The sequence below is a fragment of the Choristoneura fumiferana genome, chromosome Z (genome assembly GCF_025370935.1).
Source record: "Choristoneura fumiferana chromosome Z, NRCan_CFum_1, whole genome shotgun sequence".
Classification (NCBI taxonomy): Eukaryota; Metazoa; Arthropoda; class Insecta; order Lepidoptera; family Tortricidae; genus Choristoneura; species Choristoneura fumiferana.
The window spans coordinates 4,677,461-4,703,483 of record NC_133472.1 but is presented as its reverse complement, the minus strand read 5'-3'; the positions used below and the strand labels follow the sequence as shown (position 1 = coordinate 4,703,483).

General features: G+C 37.1%; 2 protein-coding genes across 2 annotated transcripts in view; both read right to left on the bottom strand.

The window, feature by feature from the left end:
• LOC141440636 (alpha-1B adrenergic receptor-like) overlaps window positions 1–6,795 on the bottom strand; it is a 44,137-nt gene extending 37,342 nt beyond the window's left edge. Inside the window, exons 1-4 of the mRNA XM_074105156.1 lie at window positions 6,719–6,795; window positions 4,408–4,629; window positions 2,573–2,706; window positions 1,360–1,490 (exon numbers count right to left, since the gene is read on the bottom strand). Coding sequence (XP_073961257.1) covers window positions 1,360–1,490; window positions 2,573–2,706; window positions 4,408–4,627 — 485 coding nt within the window. The 5' untranslated portion in view covers window positions 4,628–4,629; window positions 6,719–6,795. The remainder of the gene's footprint in view (window positions 1–1,359; window positions 1,491–2,572; window positions 2,707–4,407; window positions 4,630–6,718) is intronic.
• A 5,604-nt stretch (window positions 6,796–12,399) lies between these two features.
• LOC141440621 (uncharacterized) overlaps window positions 12,400–26,023 on the bottom strand; it is a 48,707-nt gene continuing 35,083 nt past the window's right edge. The window contains 7 exon segments of the mRNA XM_074105149.1: window positions 12,400–14,205; window positions 14,912–15,019; window positions 16,843–16,965; window positions 18,708–18,828; window positions 20,310–20,423; window positions 20,839–20,950; window positions 22,145–22,295. Coding sequence (XP_073961250.1) covers window positions 14,012–14,205; window positions 14,912–15,019; window positions 16,843–16,965; window positions 18,708–18,828; window positions 20,310–20,423; window positions 20,839–20,950; window positions 22,145–22,295 — 923 coding nt within the window. The 3' untranslated portion in view covers window positions 12,400–14,011.

Here is a 26,023-nt window from a genome sequence, read left to right as displayed (position 1 = left end):
CACTTAACTAAACGTCAACGTACGTACGTATCCTCACTGGTATTCATGAAGACACGCATCAAAAAATTAATAAAACCTGAATGTAACTGTAGCTATTATTATTGCGAATTAACCCAATCATTGACATTGGTTTGAAAAATTTAAACAAACCACAGAAGCACAACGATAGCGTGTTTTAAAGAAGCCAGCGCCATCTATGAGCACAATAACGAACTTATTTAATGGAGAAAACATCCTATTTGTTTTTCTTGCAATGTATACACCATTTATTTTAACACTAGCTTTCCGCCTGCGACTTCGTCCGCGTTGAATTAATTTTTGGCATGCAACACAATCTATCTTCTACACATCTATATAAAAATACATATTATAATAAAGCTAATATGGGTCGAAAGTCTGTACATGGAAGATATCCAAAAACAAGTTGGCTGGCTGGCTTACCTACTTAGAATCAATAACAGAACACGTTGTAACAATTTTTTGAATTTTTGTCTGTTTGTCTGTTTATCTGTTTGTCGTTTATTTGACCGCGCATCACGTGAGAACGGCTGAACGGATTTCGATACACTTCACTATTCAACCCCTAACATTGGTAGCCACTAAACTCGATTGAGTTTAGTTGCACCTTCATCATACCATAGTGCAAGTTAAATAATAGTTATTTAGATGAATGATTGGTCTCGCGCGCTCGCTCGACTAGATACCGCCGGCGTACTTGTCAAATGCGGCAACAAATAGTACGCCGGATTCGGCGTACCCGAGCCCGAGTCGAGTCAGTCGCGTTGCAAACTGCGTAAGATGCATGTACCAATTGTTTTGTTAAATTTTGGTCATAAACCGAAGTAAAATGCCAGTTTGCGCAGTGAAACTGTGTAAAAATAATACTACAAGAAATAAGAAGGACACTGGGATCACATGCCATCAGTAAATATCGTATAATTTCGAAATTACAAAATAAAATAACATGAACCCTAAACGCCATTCTGTGTTGCCGCGTACACAAGAATCAAATTCCCCGTGGTCGAGATTTTAATAAATTGAATTTTATTGTTATCATCATTAAATGATGATTAATTTTAATAACTTATTTTATTTAAGTATCTAACGTAGTTATTATATATACATAACCTAGTTCTATATTATTATTTAATGTTTATCTTTGTGATATTATATACACTGAAGGTGTATAAATTGTTACCCGACACTATTTAATTACCTCGAAAATGATTCGTATTTGAATCATAAGTCGGTTTGGTTTTAAAGTATGGCCACTTTTTGTGTGAATTTTGTCCTGTTAGGTACCTACGCTCTGGCATATTATATATTCGTAGAGGTTTAAAATTGGTACTTAGTCCGTACCCAGCGTTGGTGTTGACCGTGCAGGCTTTGTCCAGAACCCCCTCCCTCAATTGTGGAGATTTGACGAACACCGTGGGCACCGCTACCGCCGTAGCGGCTGGCCACACCAGGACAGCCAGGATCTTGGCTATCTGAAACACAAATTTCGCTTATAAATGACTATATATGTATAAGTAGTCTGCCTAACAACTTAAGCATCGTATAAAATATAAATGGAAACCAAGCCATATTGTTACATATGGCATTGTATTGTGTTGTTGTTAAACCATTCTTTTACCATATGGGCACCTTCAGCTTTAGTGTACTGTGGGGACTGTAACTTAGTAAGAGCTTAGGTACTGGGGATCAACGCGCGTGACTTTAAACTCAGTTCAAAATAAAAATGGTTATTCTTCAATTATTTGGATTTATTTTAGAACTTGGTAGCACTTATAAATAGATTTACATAAATGGTTCCATCCGCTTAGGCTATCGGGAGCAATCTGCGCTCCCGGCATGTATACCGCTGTCAATCGGTTTAAAAGTCAAATTCTAGAAAAACAATATAAAAATCCTATCCTTTTATACAAAACTAGGTTAATCTAACCTGCCAGGTGGTCAGTTTTACCACCTGCCAGCGGTATACAGCCTAGTTCCTACAGTACCTACCTTTATTTTTAATTTTGGAAAATATAGTTTTTCTACTCAGAATCAAGAGCACAATCCATTCCGATAGTAAGTATGTATGTAAACTCTTTATTGTACAAAATAAGAAAACAAACACAGATGACCAACAATGAAATATATGTACAAAGGCGAACTTATCCCTTTAAGGGATCTCTACCAGTCAACCTTTGAGTGGATGAGAGGAGCATTCAGTCAGGGACAAACAAAAAGTGAGTTTAAAAATTGAAATAGATATTGGAAGCTACAATACATTGCTTTAAATAATATAATACACAAATCTATAAAAGAATCCTAACATAAAAAAACATTAAATTAAAAAAATCAAAAACCCGACTGCTTAAACTAAAAGGAAGAAAATAAGTCTAGTGGTCTAGAACTGTTAAGTAGCTTATTTAAAGTTCAACAGTCGGGACCCATTTAAATCGTGACGCTCAAAGAATCTTAGGCCGTCTTGCCCTTTTGGAGAGGCCTTTGCCCAGCAGTGGGACACTATTGTAGGCTAGTTAAAAAAATATATATATTATTATAGCGAGGTCGGGCTACGTACCTTGGTCCTCCTTGGCCTCCCCAGTGGATTGGTGATGCCGCTCCATCGCTCCCACCCCAAGGCACACAGCGACAGTATGGACGCCGTGCAACACAGCACGTCCAGCGTGCTCCAACACGCGCAGAGAATCCAGCCTGGAAGCCGAGAAGGAAATAAATAAATGTCACGGAAAAAAGAGTTTTCACAGATCGAAAATACAAAAAGTGAGACATGGATGCACAGAAAAACCAGTAAAAGGGACCACGCTGGGAATTGAACCCTGGTCCTCAGCAATCCGTGCTGCGTGCTATAACCCCTACACCACCGCTGGACAGGAATCTAGACACGAATTTTTCCTATGCACACATTTATCTCCGCTGCTTTTTTTTGGATATTGTTATTTACGATATGGTTTCACGGGATACCCGTAAAAGTAACAAATTGGAGATGAAATAAAAAAAATACAAAAAACCAATCATGGTTTTCATTTCACAGGCGAAATATCGCTAGATGGCGTTAGTATCGTGAGGTCTGTTTGATATTTTTTTTTTTTTTTTTAATTTATTGGGGGAAAAAAACAGATACAGACACAATTAATAGCAATAGTACATTAAAGTAATGCGATAAGTATAGCCTACATCCTAAAACAATTCCCACTAAGACTTATTGGAAGATGTGGCAATGAATGTAACAATGATAACAGTTATTAATGCTAACCTAAAACTAACATTTATCATACACAACGAACAATCCGAAGCAACATGCAGTCTACACAAGGATGCCCCATATTTACAGCAATTTGACGTTTGTTTGCGATTGGCTCATTTAGTTTTAACCAATCACGAGCAAACATCAAACGGACCTCACCGATAGTAACGCCATCTAGCGATGTTGCGCCTCTGAAACCCTCATTGACCTAGACTCAAACTAAACAAAGATTGTCCAATAGAAAGCAACTGACCCACAACCCCCTATGAGTAGCCTATCTATACCATAGCACAAAACAGATAGTTCAGAAATCAATCACCATACAAGTGCGCTCGAGCAATGCACACATAGACACTGCTCACGGACACGATATCTCGGACCGGTTGGGACCAGTGCGAGCGCGAGTGCCATCCACTTGAGACACACGTCTGTGAACTTTTTTTTGCAATAATGGAGCAACAAAAAATGTTATTATAACTGTTCAGTGGACGGTCGTTCGCCAATAACGAAATCGTCGCAAGATATTTTCTGACACAAAATTATAATATAACAATCACATTAAAATTAAAATATATCATAATTTATATATACATTCTTCCCGTTTCATTCTCAACAGTAAATCAAACAACTAGATACGAGATCCACTACCACGGTAGTTTTTTGGTGCATAAGCCATAGAGCGACCGCCGAGCGTAGGTATGAAAAGTGAAGTAATAAATAATAAATAAATAATAAATATCACGGGACAATTCACACCAATTGACCTAGTCCCAAAGTAAGCTAAGCAAAGCTTGTGTTATGGGTACTAAGCAACGGATAAATATAATTATATAGATATAGATACATACTTAAATACATATAAAACACCCAAGACCCGAGAACAAACATTCGTATTTTTCGTACAAATATCTGCCCCGACACGGGAATCGAACCCGGGACCTCAAGCTTCGTAGTCAGGTTCTCTAACCATTAGGCCATCTGGTCGTCTAAAGTACAAACAGGATATTGACTTCTCAACTATCTGTGTTTTGGGACCATAGTGACCTTCACCACATCTAAATAGTACATCCCTTCTCCACTGCTCACTCAGTCTAAAGCTGATCTAGTTCACTATATCTAGTCTGTGCTAGTGACCTTCTCCTACTTACTCAGTCTAAAGGTGAACAGTTCCCTGGCAGCGGCAAGCGGTAGCACACAAGTGCCGACGAGCAAATCAGCAGCAGCCAGGCTCCCTAATGGGTAGTGCGTCGGTGTGCGGCGCGCGCGCACCAAACCGCACACAACTGCCGCGTTCCCAGCAATTGTGGCGAGGATGAGAAATGACATTGCTATAGCAATTGCACACCATGATGCTGTGGCGTGGAACATACCTGTGGAGCAAGATTTCTCTGACGAAGGCATAAGAGCGTTTATACCTGCTGAGCTTACGTTGCATTTTTGTTAGTTTTTCTCAATTATTCCGTAAAAATTGAATGAAAGTTAAAAATGTGGTCTGATAGAACTTTTCTTAATAATAAAAGTCAATGTGTCTACTCCAATAATTATTAGTGATATACTTTTATTCTTTAAAAACGAACAAGTGTTTATTAAAGGTTTAAAAAAAAAAGTATCACGCATAATTATTGCAGTAGACACATTAACTTATTCGCATGCCTATTAATAAACGGGCCTAACTGTAAGTTGGCGTAAAATTAGTTATTGTACTAAAACGGCTATCGGCTCTCTTTCTTAAACCAGCCTAAATCGGTTAAAGAGATAGCATGAAACATGACTTGGTGCATTTTACTTTCAACAAAATTGCAAATTTCATTTGGTGCTAAAGCAGCTAACTTCAGTCATTTTCCGACTTACTTGCGGGCAAGACGTTGGCTTTCGTGAGCCATTTGGAGATAGATCGTTATTGCAATAAGGAAAACATGAGTATTATGAACAACTTAAGCATATTTGGATTTACTTCTTTTTAGCACAAAATCAAACGCAAAATGTGATCGGATTGCCTCGTTTTATTAATAATAATCCTTGAATACTTGATGTTCTATTAAGACATGCATCATATATTATTTCGCTATATTTTGTAATAAAGTGATTTATGAATGCAATGTTTTTTTAAACCTTAGCAATATTATTAAATATATAAAAATAAATTGGTTTAAAAGAAAAAAGTTCAAGTAGACATTCTATACAACGTTAGGAATTATAAAAAACATAGTAAACAAAATTAAATCCTACCAAATAATTCAACGGAAACGAGAAGTGCTAATTAACTTTAAACTCGATTTTCCAAAATTCACGATTTTTGAGTTAAGACCGTTTATTACTTAGCTAAGAACAGTTCTATCAGAGCACATTTTTAATTTTTATTCAAATTAGGAATAGGTAATCGAGAAAACTATCAAAAATGCAACGTTGCCAGCTCAGCAGGTATAAACGCTCATAAGGGTCAATCAATCATTTAGTGTAGGTACGTTATTCTGTCTCATAACTTAGGAGAAATCAGTGATACATTTTGTTAGAAAAATATTAAAAAAACATTGCTTAAGCATGAAGGAATTGCCTTAAAACTGCAACTCCTAACTTTTGATGGATTTGTAACCCATAAAAATCATACTTTTATTATCTCAAGACGTTACCATGACAACAACTTAACTCTTGAACAGCTTACCATTTCCAAGCTCTGATGATGACACTACTTTTACATTTTCGCTAGGCGACCCGAAAGAGAAGCGCAAGTCAAGTCTTCCGATGTACCTAACCTCGCAATGTACAGTCAACAGTCAAGGGCATAGATTTCGACACGGCCAAAGTTACAAAAATATGTATACACGACTTGCACTGAACTTGGCCGTGTTGATATATTTGCCCTTGACTGCAATATTTTACCAACATGTCAACAACTTATATAAGTTTTTGTTAAAAACTACATTTTGAATAGGTACCTACAGGCTTTCTTTGACAAGCCGACTGTACTATTTGTTCATTGTACATGCATTGTCATCTGACTTAGGTACATAGTTATACCAAATTTCAAGTCAAACCGACCACTGGAAGTGGGCTAAAATGAACTTGCAAGATTTGACCAGCAACAACAATCAGCAGGGCAAGATGAAAAAATCTTGTGCAGCACAGCACTATTAACCTGTCATCTCCCTGGATAACAGGATCAAAGGATTTTGGGCACAAATTTGTGCCTCTGGGAGAGGACAGGTTAATTCTCACAGGAAAAATAAATACAGATTTCGTCGTTAAACCTCGTTTACCTACCTACTTTCGAACATTCCATCCATTTTTTCATAACAAAATTGATTTAAACACTATTAAGTAAATCGAGTTTTTTCAGCAATTTTTAATGATTGAGTTTTAGTGCACAAACTGTTTATTACGTGTAAATTAAAAGTATTCAGCATGTTTCATTTGTTTGATTAATTGAAGCTAGTCAAATAGTGTTAAAACATTAAATACCTGTTTAAATAAAATCCCCCTCTCTTGGATTAATTCACCAGTTACCTTTTTTATGTGAAACAAAACTTACAAATTACTTAAATACTAATTCAAACCCGTTTGACGTTTTGACTGATATTCCATTATTTTTGTGAAGGTACATTTACATTTCAAAATAACAAAATAGGGTAGTTAAATAAACAAGTGGAAAGTCCGCTTGGCGGTTTCCAAGTTAGCGTATAGATGGCGGTAGCTGTCCGCTCCATTACAATGTTGATAAAAAAACAGACTATCAAAAAATGCCTAAAAAAAGCCTCAAATAAAAATTAAAAAGGTAATAACGTAAATTTCACAGTCCCTACGGTTCAAGTCTTAGTTACTTAACAGAGTTCTGGACTACTAGATTTTTTTCTATTTGTTATTTTACTTTTTGATGGTCCTGTGAACCTGGCGGTTCGGCGTTCAAACTTCTACTCGTCCAGGATGGCTTACTTACTGGTCTCTGCAGTAATGTACTATTAAATTACATGCAAATGAATACAAATCAACATTGCACTTAGAACTTTCTGCCCTGATCAGAGAATTGTGCAAAATGGCTCAAGTTAAAAAAAAAACATTATTTTATTTGTTTTATATATATCGAAAATTAGCAAAAAATATGCCGCTTTATGATTGAGCTCACTCTTACATTTTTATTAAGTATTTCGGGAACAGTGATTTTTTTAAATCTTTAAAACGCTCTCCTGTAAAGTTTTCAAAATGGCGCTTGAATCAAATAGCCTTTTAACCGTCGATATGTAGTGATTGAATCATTCTGACTCCTACCCAGGCGCCAGGCTCACCATACTCCGCTACAGTAGGATTTGATGATGATACGCCCGATTTCGGCCATGGCGAACACTTCCACACCGCCCACGTAAAAAAATAACAAAAAATGGAACCGACTACAAAACCCTTGAAAATATTTTTCTAGGTACGTACTAGCTCGAAGTCGGTGCCTCAGCACGAGCCAGCAAGAGTGGGACAATAGTCGTCTACCTTTTTTACCTACATACTATGGGTTTCAATTTTCAATCCCTCCTGCTGGGTCGTGCTGAGTCACCGACTTCGAGCTAGTACGTACCTAGATAATTTTTTTTAAGGGTTTTGTAGTCGGTTCCATTTTTTGTTATTTTATTTTTATTTTTTTGGAGTCGGTTTTACTTTTTTGTTAAAATTTTTCTTTATTTCTCAATTTTTAGTGATTCGCAGCCAAAGTACATCTCTCACCACGATTCCATTAAGCCCAAACACGACTTAGTTGCTTTGTTTTATAACAAAGTTCCATTGCCTACCTTCTGGCTTCAGCATCAGATCAGTTAGAAAGAATCATTAACTTAAAGCTTCTTCTTAGTCGCTTATCATGATCGTTTACAGACGAGCGAGCATTACTTAGCTTTGATGAGTTCCATTGGTCATCACGGTCTTCTTCATCAGATCCTGGTTACCAAATGATACTTTCTAAATGTAAATGCTCATCTTAATGCTAAAAATGCCAAAATCGCCATAGGCGTGCCTATAAAATTTGAGGTTTGCCCTCGATTTCCCTAGGATCCCATCATCAGATCTTGACTTGGTGACAATGGGACCACCTAAGAAGAACACCCTTTCGATTAAAAAAAAAATTTTGAAAATCTGTCCACAATGAGGGCTATCGTTTTTTGTCTCACTAGATGGCGCACTGTTGCGTGAGGTTTTTAAGTATGGCTTTCAAAGTCTGTTATTACGGGCGTGAAAACAAAGTTTAGATTAAAATCATATTTAATACACCTTAAAATCGTACCATAAAAATATCGAGCATGCCACCGTGTTGCATAGTCCCCGTTTTGTTCGGAAAAAAGGGAGGACAAAGGTTTCCGAAAGACAAAACTGTCTCAAAACACTGACATTCATTGCCTTGTAACGCATAATTGCCATAATTAATATCAGGTAATGAAAAATATTCACAAAATTATTCTAATTATAAATAAACCCGCGTAGCTCACCCAAAAACTATGAGATTTGACATTTCGGAGACCTCACGCTACACTAGCGCCTCTAGCGGTGAATTCATACGCGATAGCCATCATTGACTGAGTAATCGGCGAACATATATAAAAAAAAATACAAACATTGGAACATAGAACCTCCTCCTTTTTTGAAGTCGGTTAATAAATGGCAGCAGGTGTCAGAGACTTACACTCGTCGCGTTTAGCACCGAGGTCAGCTTTACGCTGTTCCTCAAACTCGCGAACTGGTCTCAGCACAGCTGCGCCACTCAAGCTGCTGCGGTCCCAAATCTTCCCATGGCGATGGCTCGATGCCGACGCCTTTTCATATCGCTAAGTAATTGCTTTAAGGGGCTGTCTCACCATCCATTGATTAGCGTTAAACGACGGTTAAATGTGATGCCGTCTCCGTATCATCATCATCATCATCATCAGCCGGAAGACGTCCACTGCTGGACAAAGGCCTCCCCCTTAGAACGACAACTCGCCACTTGCATCCACCAAAGCCACGCAAACGAGCTATGGAGAGAGCTATGCTTGGAGTTTCTTTGCGCGATAGAATCCGGAATACGGAAATTCGTCGAAGAACTAAAGTCACTGACATAGCTGGAAAAATATGCAAATTGAAGTGGCAATGGGCAGGCCACATCGCTCGTCTCCGTCTATTCGAACAAAATAAATAGAGACGGGATCACACCTAACCGCCAGTTAACGCTAATCAATGGATGGTGAAACAGCCCCTTAGTCTAAATTAAAATGGTGTATTATTTTGCGTTGATGCGGTGTTGGTCTGGGAGTGCGATATGTCGCAACTGCACATCTTTGAACCAAAGGAGCTGTCCGCCGTGTTTACATATTATTTAAGCATTAAATGTATGTACCCACTAACCAAAATATACTGATTGTAAAAACAAACCGAAATAAAATGTATTTATTATTAATAGCATGTAGAGTTTATGCGAGTCTTGCTTGATGTTTATGCGAGTCTTGCTTGATCTTTTTGGAGGACCATCATTTATATCAAAAGCAAGCCATAAAGTCACCCAATGGAAGTTTGTTAGACTAAGAAGAAAGTAGAAGCATATCAGTAAAAAAAACAACCGAATTGATAACCTCCTCCTTTTTTGAAGTCGGTTAAGAATGTTAAAGTCGCTCGGGACTTTTCAGTTCTCATTAGCCTGAAGATTCAAATGAAAAAGATAACTGATCTTTTGTTTCAAGTTCGAATGACATTTGCATACTAATTAACCTAAGGCCTTAATCACACTTGCGAGTTACGAGCATGTTTTCTATACACATATCAGTCGCGGCGAACTCGTTGCGTAATCTGATCGCCTCCTTACGAAATACGCTCGTGATAAGGTTCTTGGTGTATTTTTATGAAATTATCGAAGGTTCATCTCATCAGAAATCGTATTGTATCAAATCACCACTCGACCAAAAGAAACAACACTTTATATGTATTCCTTTATTGTCATTTAAGGGGGAAACATTTGAAATTAAATTCATAGAAAATTTCAAATTCTTACAAAGAAATGCATTTCATAAAAATAATGATAAAATGTATTTACAATACTAAAACTAAAATATCCCTATACTAAACTTGATTTAAATTACATTTTATAATATAAATTATACTAAGTCAAGGCACGCGAAAAATTATGACAGAAAGAAGTTTGTGCCGAAAATCCATGCGGTTACAATAAAAAAAAGCTTTCTGAAACATAGCATTACAATTTGGAAAAGAACAAACTTATGTTCAAATAGGCCAACAGGGGCAGACTTTTATTTAAGTTTTACATTAAGTCTGTAGTTCACAATGATTATTACAAAAAACGACAAATATTAAAGAATCATTTTGATACTAAACATAATGACAAATTAATAAAATCCACAGTAAAAGTACCAACTGGATTATTTTTCTAAATATAAAAGCAAGTAAAAACACAGTGTCCAAAAATACAGATAATATTTTTATTGAGATATTAGCACGACAAACTTAATTCTTCTAGTGGCTAAAACCGGAACTAATGCTGACACTTACTAACTTCACGATTGTCGATAAACTAAAGCGCCACTGCCAACAGCACTAATAAATTTGCAGCTAACAAGAACCCTATTGGCCAAGGACAAAGTTGACCGTGGGTATCTACAGAATTTGGAACTTAAATACAAGTAGCGTACAATTACATAATTAAGAGAATGCGTAAGGAAGCACGAATTATGTACTTATTACTAAAACTAGTAATACACAATTATCACTACGCTTCCGAAAAATACTAGTTTACACCAGTTTGGGTCCGCTCAAGTCAGGGGCGTTCCCATTTTTACTGCTCCTTGGCACTTTTACGATGACACAAAATATCAAAATTAAAACTAAATAAAACTAAGTAAATTACGAAGATCATTTCATGTTTATTTACATTAAACTGTGTCGCGGAAGTTTTATAAACTTACAGTAAATATATTACAAAATAACGCGGATTTTTATTTTCTAACAAAAATTGAGCATGTCCTGGTCCCGAGTAAGGTTTAAAAAAAACAATTGTATTTTTAAAGCGAAATGGAATGATGAGATCTAAACGTAAAAAACTACGCTGGAAAACCGTTAACAAAGAGGTGGATCTAAAAATGGCAGTGTTTGTTAAAATTAACACGCAACTGACAAAGTTTACAATAAATTAAAACAATAAATAAAATAATCTCATTGATTTTAATGTCAAACCCGAATTGAGTGATGTATATCTGTGTCCACCTCTTAAAAAATGGAAGCAATCGTGGAATGGTTCCGAACTGTCCTAGAAACGTCTATAACAAATTGTAACGTTCAAGTCGAGATCTCGCGTTCAAAAATGACACATAAAACGCAAAGTTATTTCAGCCGGCCGAAAAAAAATGAACTATTGTCGTGTCATACTAATTCACTTCCATAGCTGCGACGACAGCGCCATCGATACCGGCACTAATAAAATTGTAGAAAAATAGTGTTGTGAATATACTTTGTAAACAATCGATCTCGACTCATCTTTACAATTTGGACTTAAACAATCTTAGAAACGAATTAAAAACAAACGTATCCGCTACATACACTAATACAAAAGTTAACTTACTAAGGAATCACACATAAATAATTTTCGTTCACTTCCAAAGCAAAACAATCTCATAAGCAAAATTACATTTTTTTGTTTATTTATCATTATGATTAATGATTGAAAACACAGTTTATTAAAACAATTACATTAAAACATTTAACAACACAACAATTGTATGAATACGGAGTTAGTAGAGATATATAGGTGTATTTTTGCGATATTAAAGTATGGGTTTTTAAAGGTCGAAATTTAAAAACATAATTTATAGTAGATGAGTAAGTGAAAGTCCTCTTGTTCTGAGAGGAGGCCTGTGCCCAGCAGTGGGACATATATAGGCTGAGATGATGATGATGATGATGAGTAAGTGAAAACTGTTTTTATTTCTAATTCCAATTAAAAAGTACGAAAATTCATTACAGATAGCATTAATATAAAATATTTATAAAAATCTCGAAGTATTTAGTACCTTCCTACGCACACTACTTTACGCACCATATTTTAATTAACAAAAAGCAAAATTTTAAAAGCAAAAATACACCAAAATTTGTATGAACCGTGAATCTATTCTGCCGGGTCATGCAAATCCAGATCAGTCTAAGTCCATCTTTAAGACCTTGAGATTTTATCGAAGTATCTTCACAAAAATTCTGTTGACATACTTAACCACGTGTTTAAAAAAGGGATACTTTTGGAAAAATGGTCAATTTGAATTTGCCCTTTACCATTTTATTTTACTTTTAATTATGATTAAATTGTAACAAAGTAAAATACTTGTCGCTGATATAAAATTTGTGTGTCCAATAAAGTGTGGCAAAACTATAACTTTAAGCCGTATGAGTGAGACAGGGCTCACTTTTTTTTTTCAAGTAAGAAAAGAAAAAAGAAGTGATGTTTTCGTGATACACATAGAAAATGCTTGGTAAGTCGACGAAAAATTGAATGTCATTTACTTTAAATTAACACCAAGTGAATCAGCAGTTATTAATCAAAAGAAGAGACAGATTATAAAGTATGAATCTACACGTACAGGTAAAACGGTTCTAGTAAAATTAACTAAAATCTTTACCTCGGCTTTAAGAGGACGTTATAGCTTTTTTGTCAAACAAATCTGCAGTCTTACAAGTCAATCCTTAAATAAAATGTCGTTATTTTTTTTTAAAACATAACATTCAGTCATCAATGTAGACAAATCTTCTGTGTTCACATTCTAGATATATAAGTCGTCGCGCGATCGTTAAAATCCTAGGGATGTGAAAAACGCCGCCATTTCATGATAATCTTTAAAAAAAAACTTGAGACCTTATCAGGCATGATGTGCCTAATAGCAAATACGGTAGGTATATCGATGAGAGCAACATATACGTATGTATTCTTAGCTACATACCTAGCACATCGTAAAGTAGCAGGTAGTTGCTATTCTGGTCTCTAATAATTCTCTGTCATTTTAGATTCAGAGAAATTAGATACAATTGCGACCAAAGCGCGCGAATCGAGCGAGCGAAGCGAGCGCATCGCGGCATCAGTCGGCAAAGCGCCAGAGCCAAATTAAGTTAATAATTTACTTCATTGTGCGATCAAATGTATATCTTCGGGTTTATAATTTTGCTTTCGGTACCTTAATTAATTGATAAATGCTTAATATGGCTAAGGTAGTCAATCAGCATTTTATAATCTGGCGAATTTTATGATCGAGCGACGATATATATACGAAACTGCCCAAGTAAAAAAATAATAATAAGTATGTCTAAACCCTTTTATGACATCGCATTCAATTTCGTGACAGATTTCATAAAATAGTGATGGGTGATTATTTTGTCGATTCGTATCGATAATCGAATTTTGATAATTTTAAATTAATTCAGTGTTAGGCTAGAGTGGGAAATCGTTATATGGGTTACAACATCATCATTATTATCTTTTATGGCAAAGGAAAATCATCAATTTCATAATAGTCAACACTTGGATTATTTTATCACGCACGTTTTGAAGCTAACAAGTTTCTTTCAATTCTGTTTTTTTTTCTAATGTCTTATTAATTCCAGTGTTTTAATATTTCACAAAATATTATCCGACAACGTAGATATGCCCAGTTTGGAATGTGTCTGCCATTTCAAAATGGCAGCTATAACCTCAAAACACATACATTAATTACTACGATTTCAACAACGATTTCGAACAAATATATTTCTACATATTTAAATGTAGATCGCTTCAGTGCCTCCCTTATTGGTCTGTTGCATGTCGTTAGGCGAAAGCGCAGCGCGATCTGACCAATCGGAGTGCGGTGATTGTGTCAGTGGCGTTTGAGGAGACGGCGTTGACCAATGGTCGGGCGACTCAGGTGATGGGGTCGGGAATGTGTCTCCGATACCCCAGCTTCCGTACAGTCCTGAGAAAAACAAACAAAAATAGGTATGGGCCATTTAACACTAATTGACCTAGCAGTAGCGTGGTATAAACAGATTCTTAAGGCAACGCGGATCACTTCTCTCGAGAAGTGAGTTAAGTTATTCGAATGGAATATCTCGCCCTACAGAATCCACGCCAACCACTCTTTTGGCTCAATGGAGTTCAAATAGCCTTTTTAGTGGCTGAGCGAATGGAAAGTAAATATCAGCAAGTCGAACAAGATTGCCGGACCCACGTCGGACCACAGACTCGAGCAATCTAGCCACTAAATTTAAATTAGGAACAATGCGACTTAAACTTATTAAATTCGGCAGGTCAGTGCGGAGCTGCCTTAAAGTTAATATTTCTTAAGGACTCGTCAAACCTTCCGGCCAAGTTTGCAGGGTTGGTAAGTTTACTTCTGTGACGTATTTATTTGATATAGGAAAGAGATTATTTCAAAGATATGACGAAATATTTCTATTCCTATTTACAGACTTTTTCACTGACGTCACGTAAAAATTTGCTAATCCAATGGGAATCGATTAAGAACCAAGAAAAATCAAAGCAATATTTTTTAAATCTCTGAATCTAAAATTCCGCTGAAAAACCATTCGTAAGAAACGAAAATTTCAAAACACCCTCAAAAATCCTCTTAACGAAGTTCGGGCATGTTCGGCAAAGTTCAGCAATGGCCAATAGCTCACCTGACATGATATTCGTGATGGCGGGATGCTGTGCGCCTTGCACTTGCCCAAGCGCAGCCGCGTGTGTCATTACCGCTTGCAGTTGCGCGTTGTGTTGAGAATTTGCGCCTGTGAAATACAGTAAGTTATACTTTGACAAATAGCAAGGAGAGTTGTGACAACGTCCATTTTTACCCGACTGCCCGAAGGAGGGTTATGTTTTTCGAGCATATGTATGTATGTATGTCCATTTCTTTGGTCCTCGCTGCAGCCTAAACGGCTGGACGGATTGTAACATACAAGGTATCATTGGATTTGTCATAACTGTTGGAGTGACATAGGCTATTTAATATTTCAATATGGCGTCTACGAAAAAAAATATGGCGGAGAAATGAAAAAAAAATATTGTAACAATATGGGTATCAAATGAAAGCTAATAATTAGCCCATTCTAAATATATAGGTTATAATACTTTTAATCTACCGTTTTCACATAAATATCAAAAAAGTGTAAAATAAAACATTAAATTATAAAAATCAAAAAACCCGACTGCCAAAACTAAAAGGAAGAAAATAAGCCTAGTTGTCTAGAACTCTGTTAAGTAGCTAATTTAAAGTTCAACAGTCGGGACCCATTTAAATCGTGACGCTCAAAAACTCTTAGTAATGGGTCCCGACTGTTGAACTTTAAATTAGCTACTTAACAGAGTTCTAGACCACTAGGCTTATTTTCTTCCTTTTAGTTTTGGCAGTCAGGTTTTTTATTTTTTATAATTTAATGTTTTTACCCGACTGCCCGAAGGAGGGTTATGTTTTATAAAGAACTTATTAACTGCTAGCGAGCTTGCAATATCGGGCTTTTTTAGCTCATATCTCGAGCTATCAAACATGCGCTGTTGCGAGTAAATAAGTTCACAAACATCGACAATGTCACAACTCTCCTCGGTCTCCCTACACACTTGGCAAATTTCTTATGGAAGGCGTAATATTGGTCTGATAGACCCAACGGCTATCTCGTTCATCCAACAGAACATCGACACAATTGTGTAACGGTTACATAAGAAAGTGAAAAGAAAGCAATAGCAGCCAGCGTAGCACCCAAGTGGTATTTGTAAATATACTCGTAGAGTAAGTTAGTTTAAGTTCTATTTGTATTTGTTTTTGTTAATTATTTTATATATTATTTGCTTGTTTATAAATAAATACTTTAGAAAGTGATTTAAAGATATCAAACCTTAAATTTAAAATCTTAAACTTATTTTCTTGTAAATATGTCATTATTCTATCTATTGGATGAGCGATCTGTTCTCCGTGATATGTACTCGTATATGGCCTGCCCATTGCCACTTTAACGAGGTAATTCGCTGGGCTATGTCAGTCATACTGTAATTTTTATTGTTTTTTTTTAATAATTTTCATCAGACCAGTAATTTGAATTTAATAATAATTCGTTTTTTTTGTGTGTACATTAGACGATCCTTTTCTGTATCCCTAAACCAGACATGGATTTACAATGTATTTTTTCAGAAGGTAATAAACAAATCTATATCTATTTTTTTTGTTCGACTGGATGGCAAACGAGCAAGCGGGTCTCCTGATGGTAAGAGATCACCACCGCCCATAGACACCTGCAACTCCAGGGAGATTGCAGATGCGTTGCCAACCTAGAGGCCTAAGATGGAATACCTCAAGTGCCAGTTATTTCACCGGCTGTCTTACTCTCCACGCCGAAACACAACAATGCAAGCATTGCTATTTCACGGCAGGATTAGCGAGCAAGATGGTGGTAGCAATCCGGGCGGACCTTACACAAGGTCCTACCACCAGTTCAGTGTACATCAGTTTTTGTGTACATTAGACGATCCTTTGTATCTCTAAACCAGACATGGATTTACAATGTATTTTTTCAGAAGGTAATAAACAAATCTATATCTATCTACATACTGTACTCACTGAGGTGCGCCAGCGCCGAGTACGCTGCCGCGTCCAGCTGGTGTTGGTGCGAATGACGCAGCGCCGCCATGTGCGCGGGCGACGTCGGCAAAGATGGCCGTGACTTGCCGGGAGACGGGGAGCCTGGAGGAAGGAGAGAGAGAGTTGTTATACAACGGCTACGTTCCACAAAACGACCGCAACGCCCTCGACCGGAGAGAGTATTTACCATTATACAACGGCTACGTTCCACAAATCGACCGCAACGCCCTCGACCGGAGAGAGTATTTACCATTATACAACGGCTACGTTCCACAAAACGACCGCAACGCTCTCGACCGGAGAGAGTATTTACCTATTGTTATACAACGGCTACGTTCCACAAAACGACCGCAACGCTCTCGACCGGAGAGAGTATTTACCTATTGTTATACAACGGCTACGTTCCACAAAACGACCGCAACGCTCTCGACCGGAGAGAGTATTTACCTATTGTTATACAACGGCTACGTTCCACAAAACGACCGCAACGCCCTCGACCGGAGAGAGTATTTACCTATTGTTATACAACGGCTACGTTCCACAAAACGACCGCAACGCTCTCGACCGGAGAGAGTATTTACCTATTGTTATACAACGGCTACGTTCCACAAAACGACCGCAACGCTCTCGACCGGAGAGAGTATTTACCTATTGTTATACAACGGCTACGTTCCACAAAACGACCGCAACGCCCTCGACCGGAGAGAGTATTTACCTATTGTTATACAACGGCTACGTTCCACAAAACGACCGCAACGCCCTCGACCGGAGAGAGTATTTACCTATTGTTATACAACGGCTACGTTCCACAAAACGACCGCAACGCCCTCGACCGGAGAGAGTATTTACCTATTGTTATACAACGGCTACGTTCCACAAAACGACCGCAACGCTCTCGACCGGAGAGAGTATTTACCTATTGTTATACAACGGCTACGTTCCACAAAACGACCGCAACGCTCTCGACCGGAGAGAGTATTTACCTATTGTTATACAACGGCTACGTTCCACAAAACGACCGCAACGCCCTCGACCGGAGAGAGTATTTACCTATTGTTATACAACGGCTACGTTCCACAAAACGACCGCAACGCTCTCGATCGGAGAGAGTATTTACCTATTGTTATACAACGGCTACGTTCCACAAAACGACCGCAACGCCCTCGACCACGACCGCTGAAACTACCGCTCCACTAACGTAATAAAAAAGCCGCGAGCGTTGTCGGCGATATAAGTGGAACTGTCGTCTGTCATGGTGAAAGCCCACAGTGACCCACCAATATTCTTTGAGCGAAGTGGGCGTTACGCAGTCGTCAAAGTCGAGCGACCAAATTTACATTATTTCGGTATCATAAGTAATAGATGGTAATAGTTACTGATTTTTTAAATACGGTTTTCAAATAATACTCGTCAATATTGTTTACCCTTTTTCTAATGCTAAAAAAATCGGCCAAGAGCGTGTCGGACACGCCCAAAATAGGGTTCCGTAGCCATTACGAAAAAATTAAGTAATATTTTTCAAAGGAATCTTCCAAGTTTAGGTATATTTTATACCTTAAGCTGCTATTTACTCATAAACTACTAATAATTCTCAAGCTAACTTAGCCGTTATAGTTTTCCTTGAAAGTTACTTAAGTACTACCCATTTTTTCCAGTGTTTCAAATAAAAAATATCTTTTATTATTATTTCATATTAAGTTTTTTTCTAACATCGATACTCGATAAGTACAGCACTGGTGTAACTGTGGCAACATTTGTGAGTAATAAACTGTCAAGTTAATTCGCCTAATTCTGGACTAGAGTTTTAGTTTTTTTAATCTTATTCTTTTATATAGCTTACTTACCAATATATGCGTGAGGGGAGGTCGTGTGGTTGCTGTGTGTGGGTGAATGATTTGAATAGGGGGGCGAGAGGGTCGCTCCCATTGCGCCGCCGCCGTACGTCTGTTGCAGCGATTGACCCGTCTGACAAAGACAACACGAACAAGTTAGACAATGACGAACATATAATGGATTAGTAGATTGTACAACGAGTGCATAAAACGCTGCTTTACCCGCAATCAACTACCATATATAATCATACGTATTCACGCATAAGTTTTGATTCAGAAGAAAACCTTGTATAACCTCGTGAATACGGTATTTGACAACTCCTGCTTTTGCCATATCTTAACATTATTATGAAAATATAGATATACAGATAGTGTTTAGCGAAGAGAAAATTGAAATCGGTTGAAAATTGGATTTATAGTGATTTTTTGAAAAATCTATATACCTGTCTTCCTCAAACGCTTTTCTCTATGTAGCAAGTATGGCGGTACTGGCGTGTGACGTCACATGCCAGTATGTCTTTCTCCGTCTAATCTTGAATTTCAAACCTTTATAACTTTTTTATTTGTATAGGTAGCTTAAAAACTGTTTTTCTTTTCGATAACAGGCATTGTGTAGTTTTAATTTATAAAACATACACAAAATAGTCAAATACCGTATTCTCGTGTACTTTATAAATAACAATATTACACTAAAAATAACGGCAGAATGTACTTCATAAAGCACATATTGTTCAATAATATCCAAAATAACTAAGCTGGTGACACATCTAAGTCTTAAGTTGCTACAGCCAAGGTCATAAATATAATGTACGTTACCAAGACGTTTCAAATATCTATAAACCTTTACACCACTAACCATAAGGTCGATGTATACATACATATATTTGACGCTGTCTTTATAAATATTTATGCACTTGACTGTACTTACATTTGTTAAAAAAGTCAGGACTCAGTTGATATGTAATAAAACCTTCGTCTTTCTAAAAAATGACAATCAAACTAGTTATATCTGTTGCGTAATATGTCCAGGAATCCTCGCGGGCACCGTGTACATACGTAGTTAATGTTGCTCCCACAGTGGCTGTTATAAATGTTATATAACGTTATAAGACATTTGTTTTATAACATTGTATAACAAATTGGAACAAATGTTAAACATTGTTATTATGTTGTTGTGTGCGGTCGATGACCTGATGGCCTAGTGGTTAGAGAAACTGACTACGAAGCTTCAGGTCTTGGGTGTTTAATATGTATATAAGTATGTATCCTATCCCAGTCTATATAATTCTATTTATGCGTTGCTTAGTACCCATAACACAAGCTTTGCTAAGCTTACTTTGGGACTAGGTCAATTGGTGTGAATTGTCCCGTGATATTTATTTATTATTATTATGTTAAATATATAAATTATAAAATGTTGTATAACAAATTGCAAATGTGAATTTTATAAGGTGTTATATAACATTTTTATACCAATGCGGGGATCGTTTAAAACACCTAACAAGTTGTAACAAAAGTCATAAAGTGTTAGCCATTGTTATCGTGTTTTATAACGTTATATAACATTTATTACAGCCAATGAGGGAGCACCAAAACTGTACGTTTGCGTTTTACCTTGACGCAGTCTTCATAGCTGGGCGGCTGCTTGTGTTGCATCAGCTCTATGCCAGCGAACTGCACCATGGCGTTGGAGTATAAAGACGTCGCGTCGTACGGTGACGGCAAATCCTAATAAAAAAAAATGACATTTCATGTCAACGAAAAACAACTGGTATTTACTTTCAGGTTCCGCCTACAGATAGCGTGCGAGTTGAATGCAGAGCCCAGGAATGCGATAGTGTTGCGACCTTGTTAGAAATAATGATGTCGAATTTATCGACATACAAAACGGTATAACGCACACACAGCTTTTGGACGCCATACAGTTTTTGCGCCTATTTCTGCACAAGCTGTTTGCGCCTGCTAGTCGCTACGTCTAGCCGGACCTTATCATATGTACTAAATTTCGTACAGTCAAATAGAAAAATAAAAAAAAGTTACAAAAATTTGTATACACGACCTTCTGTGTTCTTCGAATATTTACCCGTTTAGGAGTTTCAAGTAAGCAAACATAAGGACGGACAGACAGTTCTATTTCTGTTACCTGTAAATTTTGAAGCGGCGATTCTACTGGGCTGAGATTGGAGCCGAGACTCTCGACGCTCTGCGGCACCTCTTGCGGCACCTTTTTATTGTTCTTCTTCACACTTGGTTTTCTGTTTAACAACATCACATAATAAATAAGTTTTTCACTTCTCATGCTCGTAAAGATCGTGTTTATGCTGGATCGAGGCGACATAAAATGACTTTTTATGCACTAGTACATAAAATAAAATCTTCGTCTAAGACCAAGGTAATCAGGTGTCAACAGCCACAAACAAAGAAGTTTATATATATTTTTTTCATAATGTTTAATTTGTATAAAATTAAAAATCAATCAAATCAATCAAAATAAACCAATAAAATTAAAAAAATATATAATTAAATAGTAATTCATGAAAAATAAAATGTACATAGTAGGTGAACAATTGTTTCCACTGTTGCTATTTTGTTTCCTCGCCATCGAAGTGAAAAGCAGCGTGAAACTCGAGCATTAAACCCATTGTCCCCTCGACGTGTCTATCCACCCTCGCCATACCGGCTCGGGTGGCTATATGTACGTCTTGGGTAAAATGGCCCGTTTTATGCTCTTGTTGTACAATCTAATATTTGTTATTTTTTTAATACAACCTTTTTTGCTGGCTGTAGTTGGATTATTGTCACCCAAACTATATTTGCATACTAAATTTCAAGTCGTTGCCATTAACCGTTGTATAGTTCCGTCCTGCGGAGACGATCCTGGCCGGACTAACAGGATGTCAATGAAGGCTATCGCGTATGAATTCGCCGCTACAGGCGCTAGTGTAGCGTGAGGTCTCCGAAATGTCAAATCTCCTAGTTTTTGGGTGAGCTACGCGGGTTTATTCATAATTAGAATAATTTTGTGAATATTTTGCATTACCTGAAATTAATTATGGCAATAATGCGTTACGGGGCAATGAATGTCTGTGTTTTGAGACAGTTTTGTCTTTCGGAAACTTTTGTCCTCCTTTTTTCCGAACAAAACGAGACTACGCAACACTGTGGTTGCCCGATATTTTATGGTACCGTTTTAAGGTGTATTGGATATGATTTTAATATAAACTTTGTTTTGACGCCCGTAATAACATACTTTGAAAGCCACACTTAAAAACCTCACGCAACAGTGGCGCCATCTAGAAAGGCAAAAAACGATAGTCCTCATTGCACATTATTGCAAGGTCCGCGATTTACATAAGTATGCAAAATTTAATTTCAACCGGTAACCGGGAAGTGAACCAAAACTTGCTAGATTTAATTACAGACAAACATCTTAAATAAACTTGACTTACCGCCTGATCTGCGAGTGTTGCAAGTTGTTGTTGTCGTATTCTTGGGGGCTGTCGGGTCCGGCTTTAGCACGCAGCTTTTTCGGCTTGCCCTTGGCTGACGCGCTGATCACCGTCGGCTGACTGATCAGCTGCGGGTGAGGGTTGGGGGATTCTGCGGGAGATGCGGAAACATGAGTTAAGTTAAATCTGTATAAATAAAAATTAATCGTAAAAATGTGTTGCTAAGCGCAAAACTCGGGAACGACTGGTCCGATTTCGCTAATTCTTTTTTTGTTGTGTTCGTTACTGTCAGGAGAAAGTTTTTATGGAAGAAAATAAAGAAAAAATGCAACGGGAGTGATGCCGCGGGCAACAGCTAGTAAATAATAAAATTCTCGGGTCAAAAATGTTTGTGACCAAACTCCTTCCGAACGGTTCGACCGATTTTTATGAACTTTTTTGTGTATATTCGGTAGGTCCGGGAATAGGACGTAAGTTATTTTTCATACCCCTAAGTGTTAAGGGTTTTTTTTAGGGTTCCGTACCTCGAAAGGAAAAAACGGAACCCATAAAGGATCATTTTGTTGTCCGTCCGTCCGTCCGTCTGTCAAGACCCTTTCTCTCAGAACCGCGTGAAGGTATAAAGTTGAAATTTATATCGAATACTCAGGTCTACTATCCCTTGGAGCTGTGAAAAAATCAAACTTTTAAGCCAACGCAATCAAAAGATATAGCCGTTTTTGCCGCAAATTTCCGCAAATATTCGAAACTCGCAAGGGAATCAAAACCTACAGCGTAATTCCCGTGAACTCAGAATCTTGAAATTTGGTACGAAGCAACTTCTTATAGCACAGATAAAGGAAAAATTGCGAAAACCGTATATTTTTAGTTACTTACGCATACGATGCGTCACTGCGATTCCGTACCGTCACCGTTTTTCAAACAGCGGTTGGGTCGCACCTTAATGGTGGATGACCGATCTTTGAAATTGTTACCGAAAATTTTTTTTTAAGCCAAACTGTAAATTTAATTTTTGCGTTGCCATGGTAACAAGAATCGTGTAAGTAAATGGTTGTCGTTATATATTACCAAAAAAATACATGGACATAATTTACAACAGTTCAGTTAATACGGTATTAAGCTATTTCTGATGCGGGCGAAGCCGCGGGTTAAGGTTAGTGTATAAATAAATGTAAAAAAAGCCAATAGGATTGTTGACATCATAAAACGATAACTCCAAGATGTGACTGGTAAAAGTTAATTTTAGCCTTGAAAACCAGATTAACCCTCAATATATTTTTTACAGACGTAAGTACCTACCATCAGCCAAGTATGTGGTCTATCTACACTCTAAAGTTGATAATCGTTTGCATGTCCTAAAACAATAATACCAATAGACGTGTCTGTCAACTTGAGAGTTCGCTTTAGGGATATTCATTTGATAGGAACTTGTTTAAAAATTTATAGACCACTTATTTGGCTGATGGTACCTATTGAATACCTAATCCTTTATCCATCCCCCACGTGTAGCATATCGTAGGCAGCTAGGTATAGTATAATAAGATACGTTGTATCGCAGTATAATATGCAGTATAAAAAGGACAAACACTACTTTGATACTGGATTATTTTATTAATTGTGCTGCACGCGAAAAATTAATTCACCGCGGATGAAGTCGCCGGCGGAAAGCTAGTTAAGTATCTATTTGAATCGAAATTGAACTGAACACCGAATTTGATGGCTGATATATGTGATGGAGATGGAGCAGGAGCAGCCAAGTTGCACTATAACTCAACGTACATTCAAGGGCAAAGATATAGGCACGGCCAAAGTTGCAAGAATATATGTATACACGGCCTTAGTGTTGTGTGCATAAAGTCGTGTATACATGTTTTTGCAACTCTGGCCGTGTCGATACCTTTGTCCTTGATTGTACGTATGATACGTATCCTCACTGGTATTCATGAAGACACGCTACAAAAACTATTTATAAATTTGTAAAAACTAATAATTCTAAAATAAGATAAGAATTTAAACAAATCACAGAAGCACAACGATAGCGTGTTTCAAGCAGGCCAGCGCCATCTATGAGCACAATAACGAACATATTTAATGGAGAAAAACATCCTTTTTGTTTTTCTTGCAATGCATACTCCATTTATTTTAACACTAGCTTTCCGCCTGCGACTTCATCCGCGTTGAATGCAACACAATCTATCTTCTATACATCTATGAAAATACATATGCAGACTTTTTTTCAAGTGTACAACGACATCGAGTACCCTGCTAAGCTAACAGATGGCGCTGAAATTAATACGTTGTGTGTGACATGAATTAATAATTGTAATTTATATCCCATCCATATTCATAGGTACGTATCGCCTCCTTCAAGCACTTAATAATGGCCACGAAGGTAAATACTTCAAAAAAACATATTTTTCTGTCGTTTGCAGAGTAAGAGCGTTTTCAGATTATCCGATCGGATATCGGTATAAGGCACCGATACCGATATCGGGGCAAGTAAAATGTATGAAATATGGACCCGTCTTTCAAATTATTCGATCAGACATCGAATCATATTTCATACATTTTACTTGCCCCCATATCGGTATCGGCGTCCAATACCGATATCGGATCGGATAATCTGACAACGCTCTAAATATCAAACGATTTGGGACTCGCATTGTATACACGTTACCATGTCTTACCGAAATAAAAACGAATCTTTCGCGTAAGTCTCGCAACGCATTGGGGCTACAAGGGAATCTGAGGAAGAACGCGGTGAGAGACTCAGTGGCGCTCTACCCAGAGCCAGGCTGGCTGCTTCGCTTTCGGCGCGAGTCTGGGTTGTGATCCCGAACACATCGTACGCAATCTCTGAGACCGCTCAATATAGGAAAATAGTAAGTGAAGATTTATAACATTATGCCTTGAGCATTATAGACATGAAACTTGGTGATCTGATTTTTAGTTGATTTTTGTTGATTTGTATTGTATTGTATTGTAAAACTCTTTATTGTACATAAAAACACATGAAAATAACAGAACACAGGATAATAAGATGTACAAAGGCAAACTTATCCCGTAAAGGGATCTCTTCCAGTCAACCTTTGAACGATTGACAGGATATCAGACACAAGAGTAGACACTACGACTACAATGAAAAGATAAAAAAAACGAAATTTTAAATAGCGGTAGCGGTAATTTTAAAAATTTTAGCGGTAGTTTGAAGGGATTTTTCGAAATTTTAGGACGATTTAAGCGACATATCGTCACTATTTTGTAAAAAGCTCGTATCTCAAATTTGATACTTTTCTAATTGAACTTTACGAACATTATTTCAAAGGTCAATTTTGTTGACGTATTGATTTGAGATTAGAGATTTTTTCAAAGTAGTGACGATATGGCTAGTTTTCATATACGAATTATATTATAGCCTTCGGAAGTTGTAAAGTCTTAGTAGGTACTTAATAATAATTCGTATCTGAGAACTAGCCAAGTCAGACCTGAATTAGGCTTCAATATATTATCCTAAGTTTTAACCTCCTGCAACCAAAGTCCTTTATATAGGACTTATTGTAATTTTAAATCAAACTATCATAAATTTCATAAAGTAAATCAAACAATTGACTTGCACGTTAGGAGGATAAGAAGAATTGATATTTTAAGTTGTTATAAAATATTTTATATTATGATAGATAAATTTCAGGACTGACCATTGAACTTGGCACCCATTAAGACCTCACTTCTTTTGCCGTTAAAGTCAACAATCAAGGCATATATCATAATATTGAAATTAGCTCTCATTCCAAATTTATGTTTTGATGGGATGTTTTATATTTAAGGCCTCTTTTGGCTGCTATTTACTCTTAAACTACTAATAATTCTCAAGCAATCTTA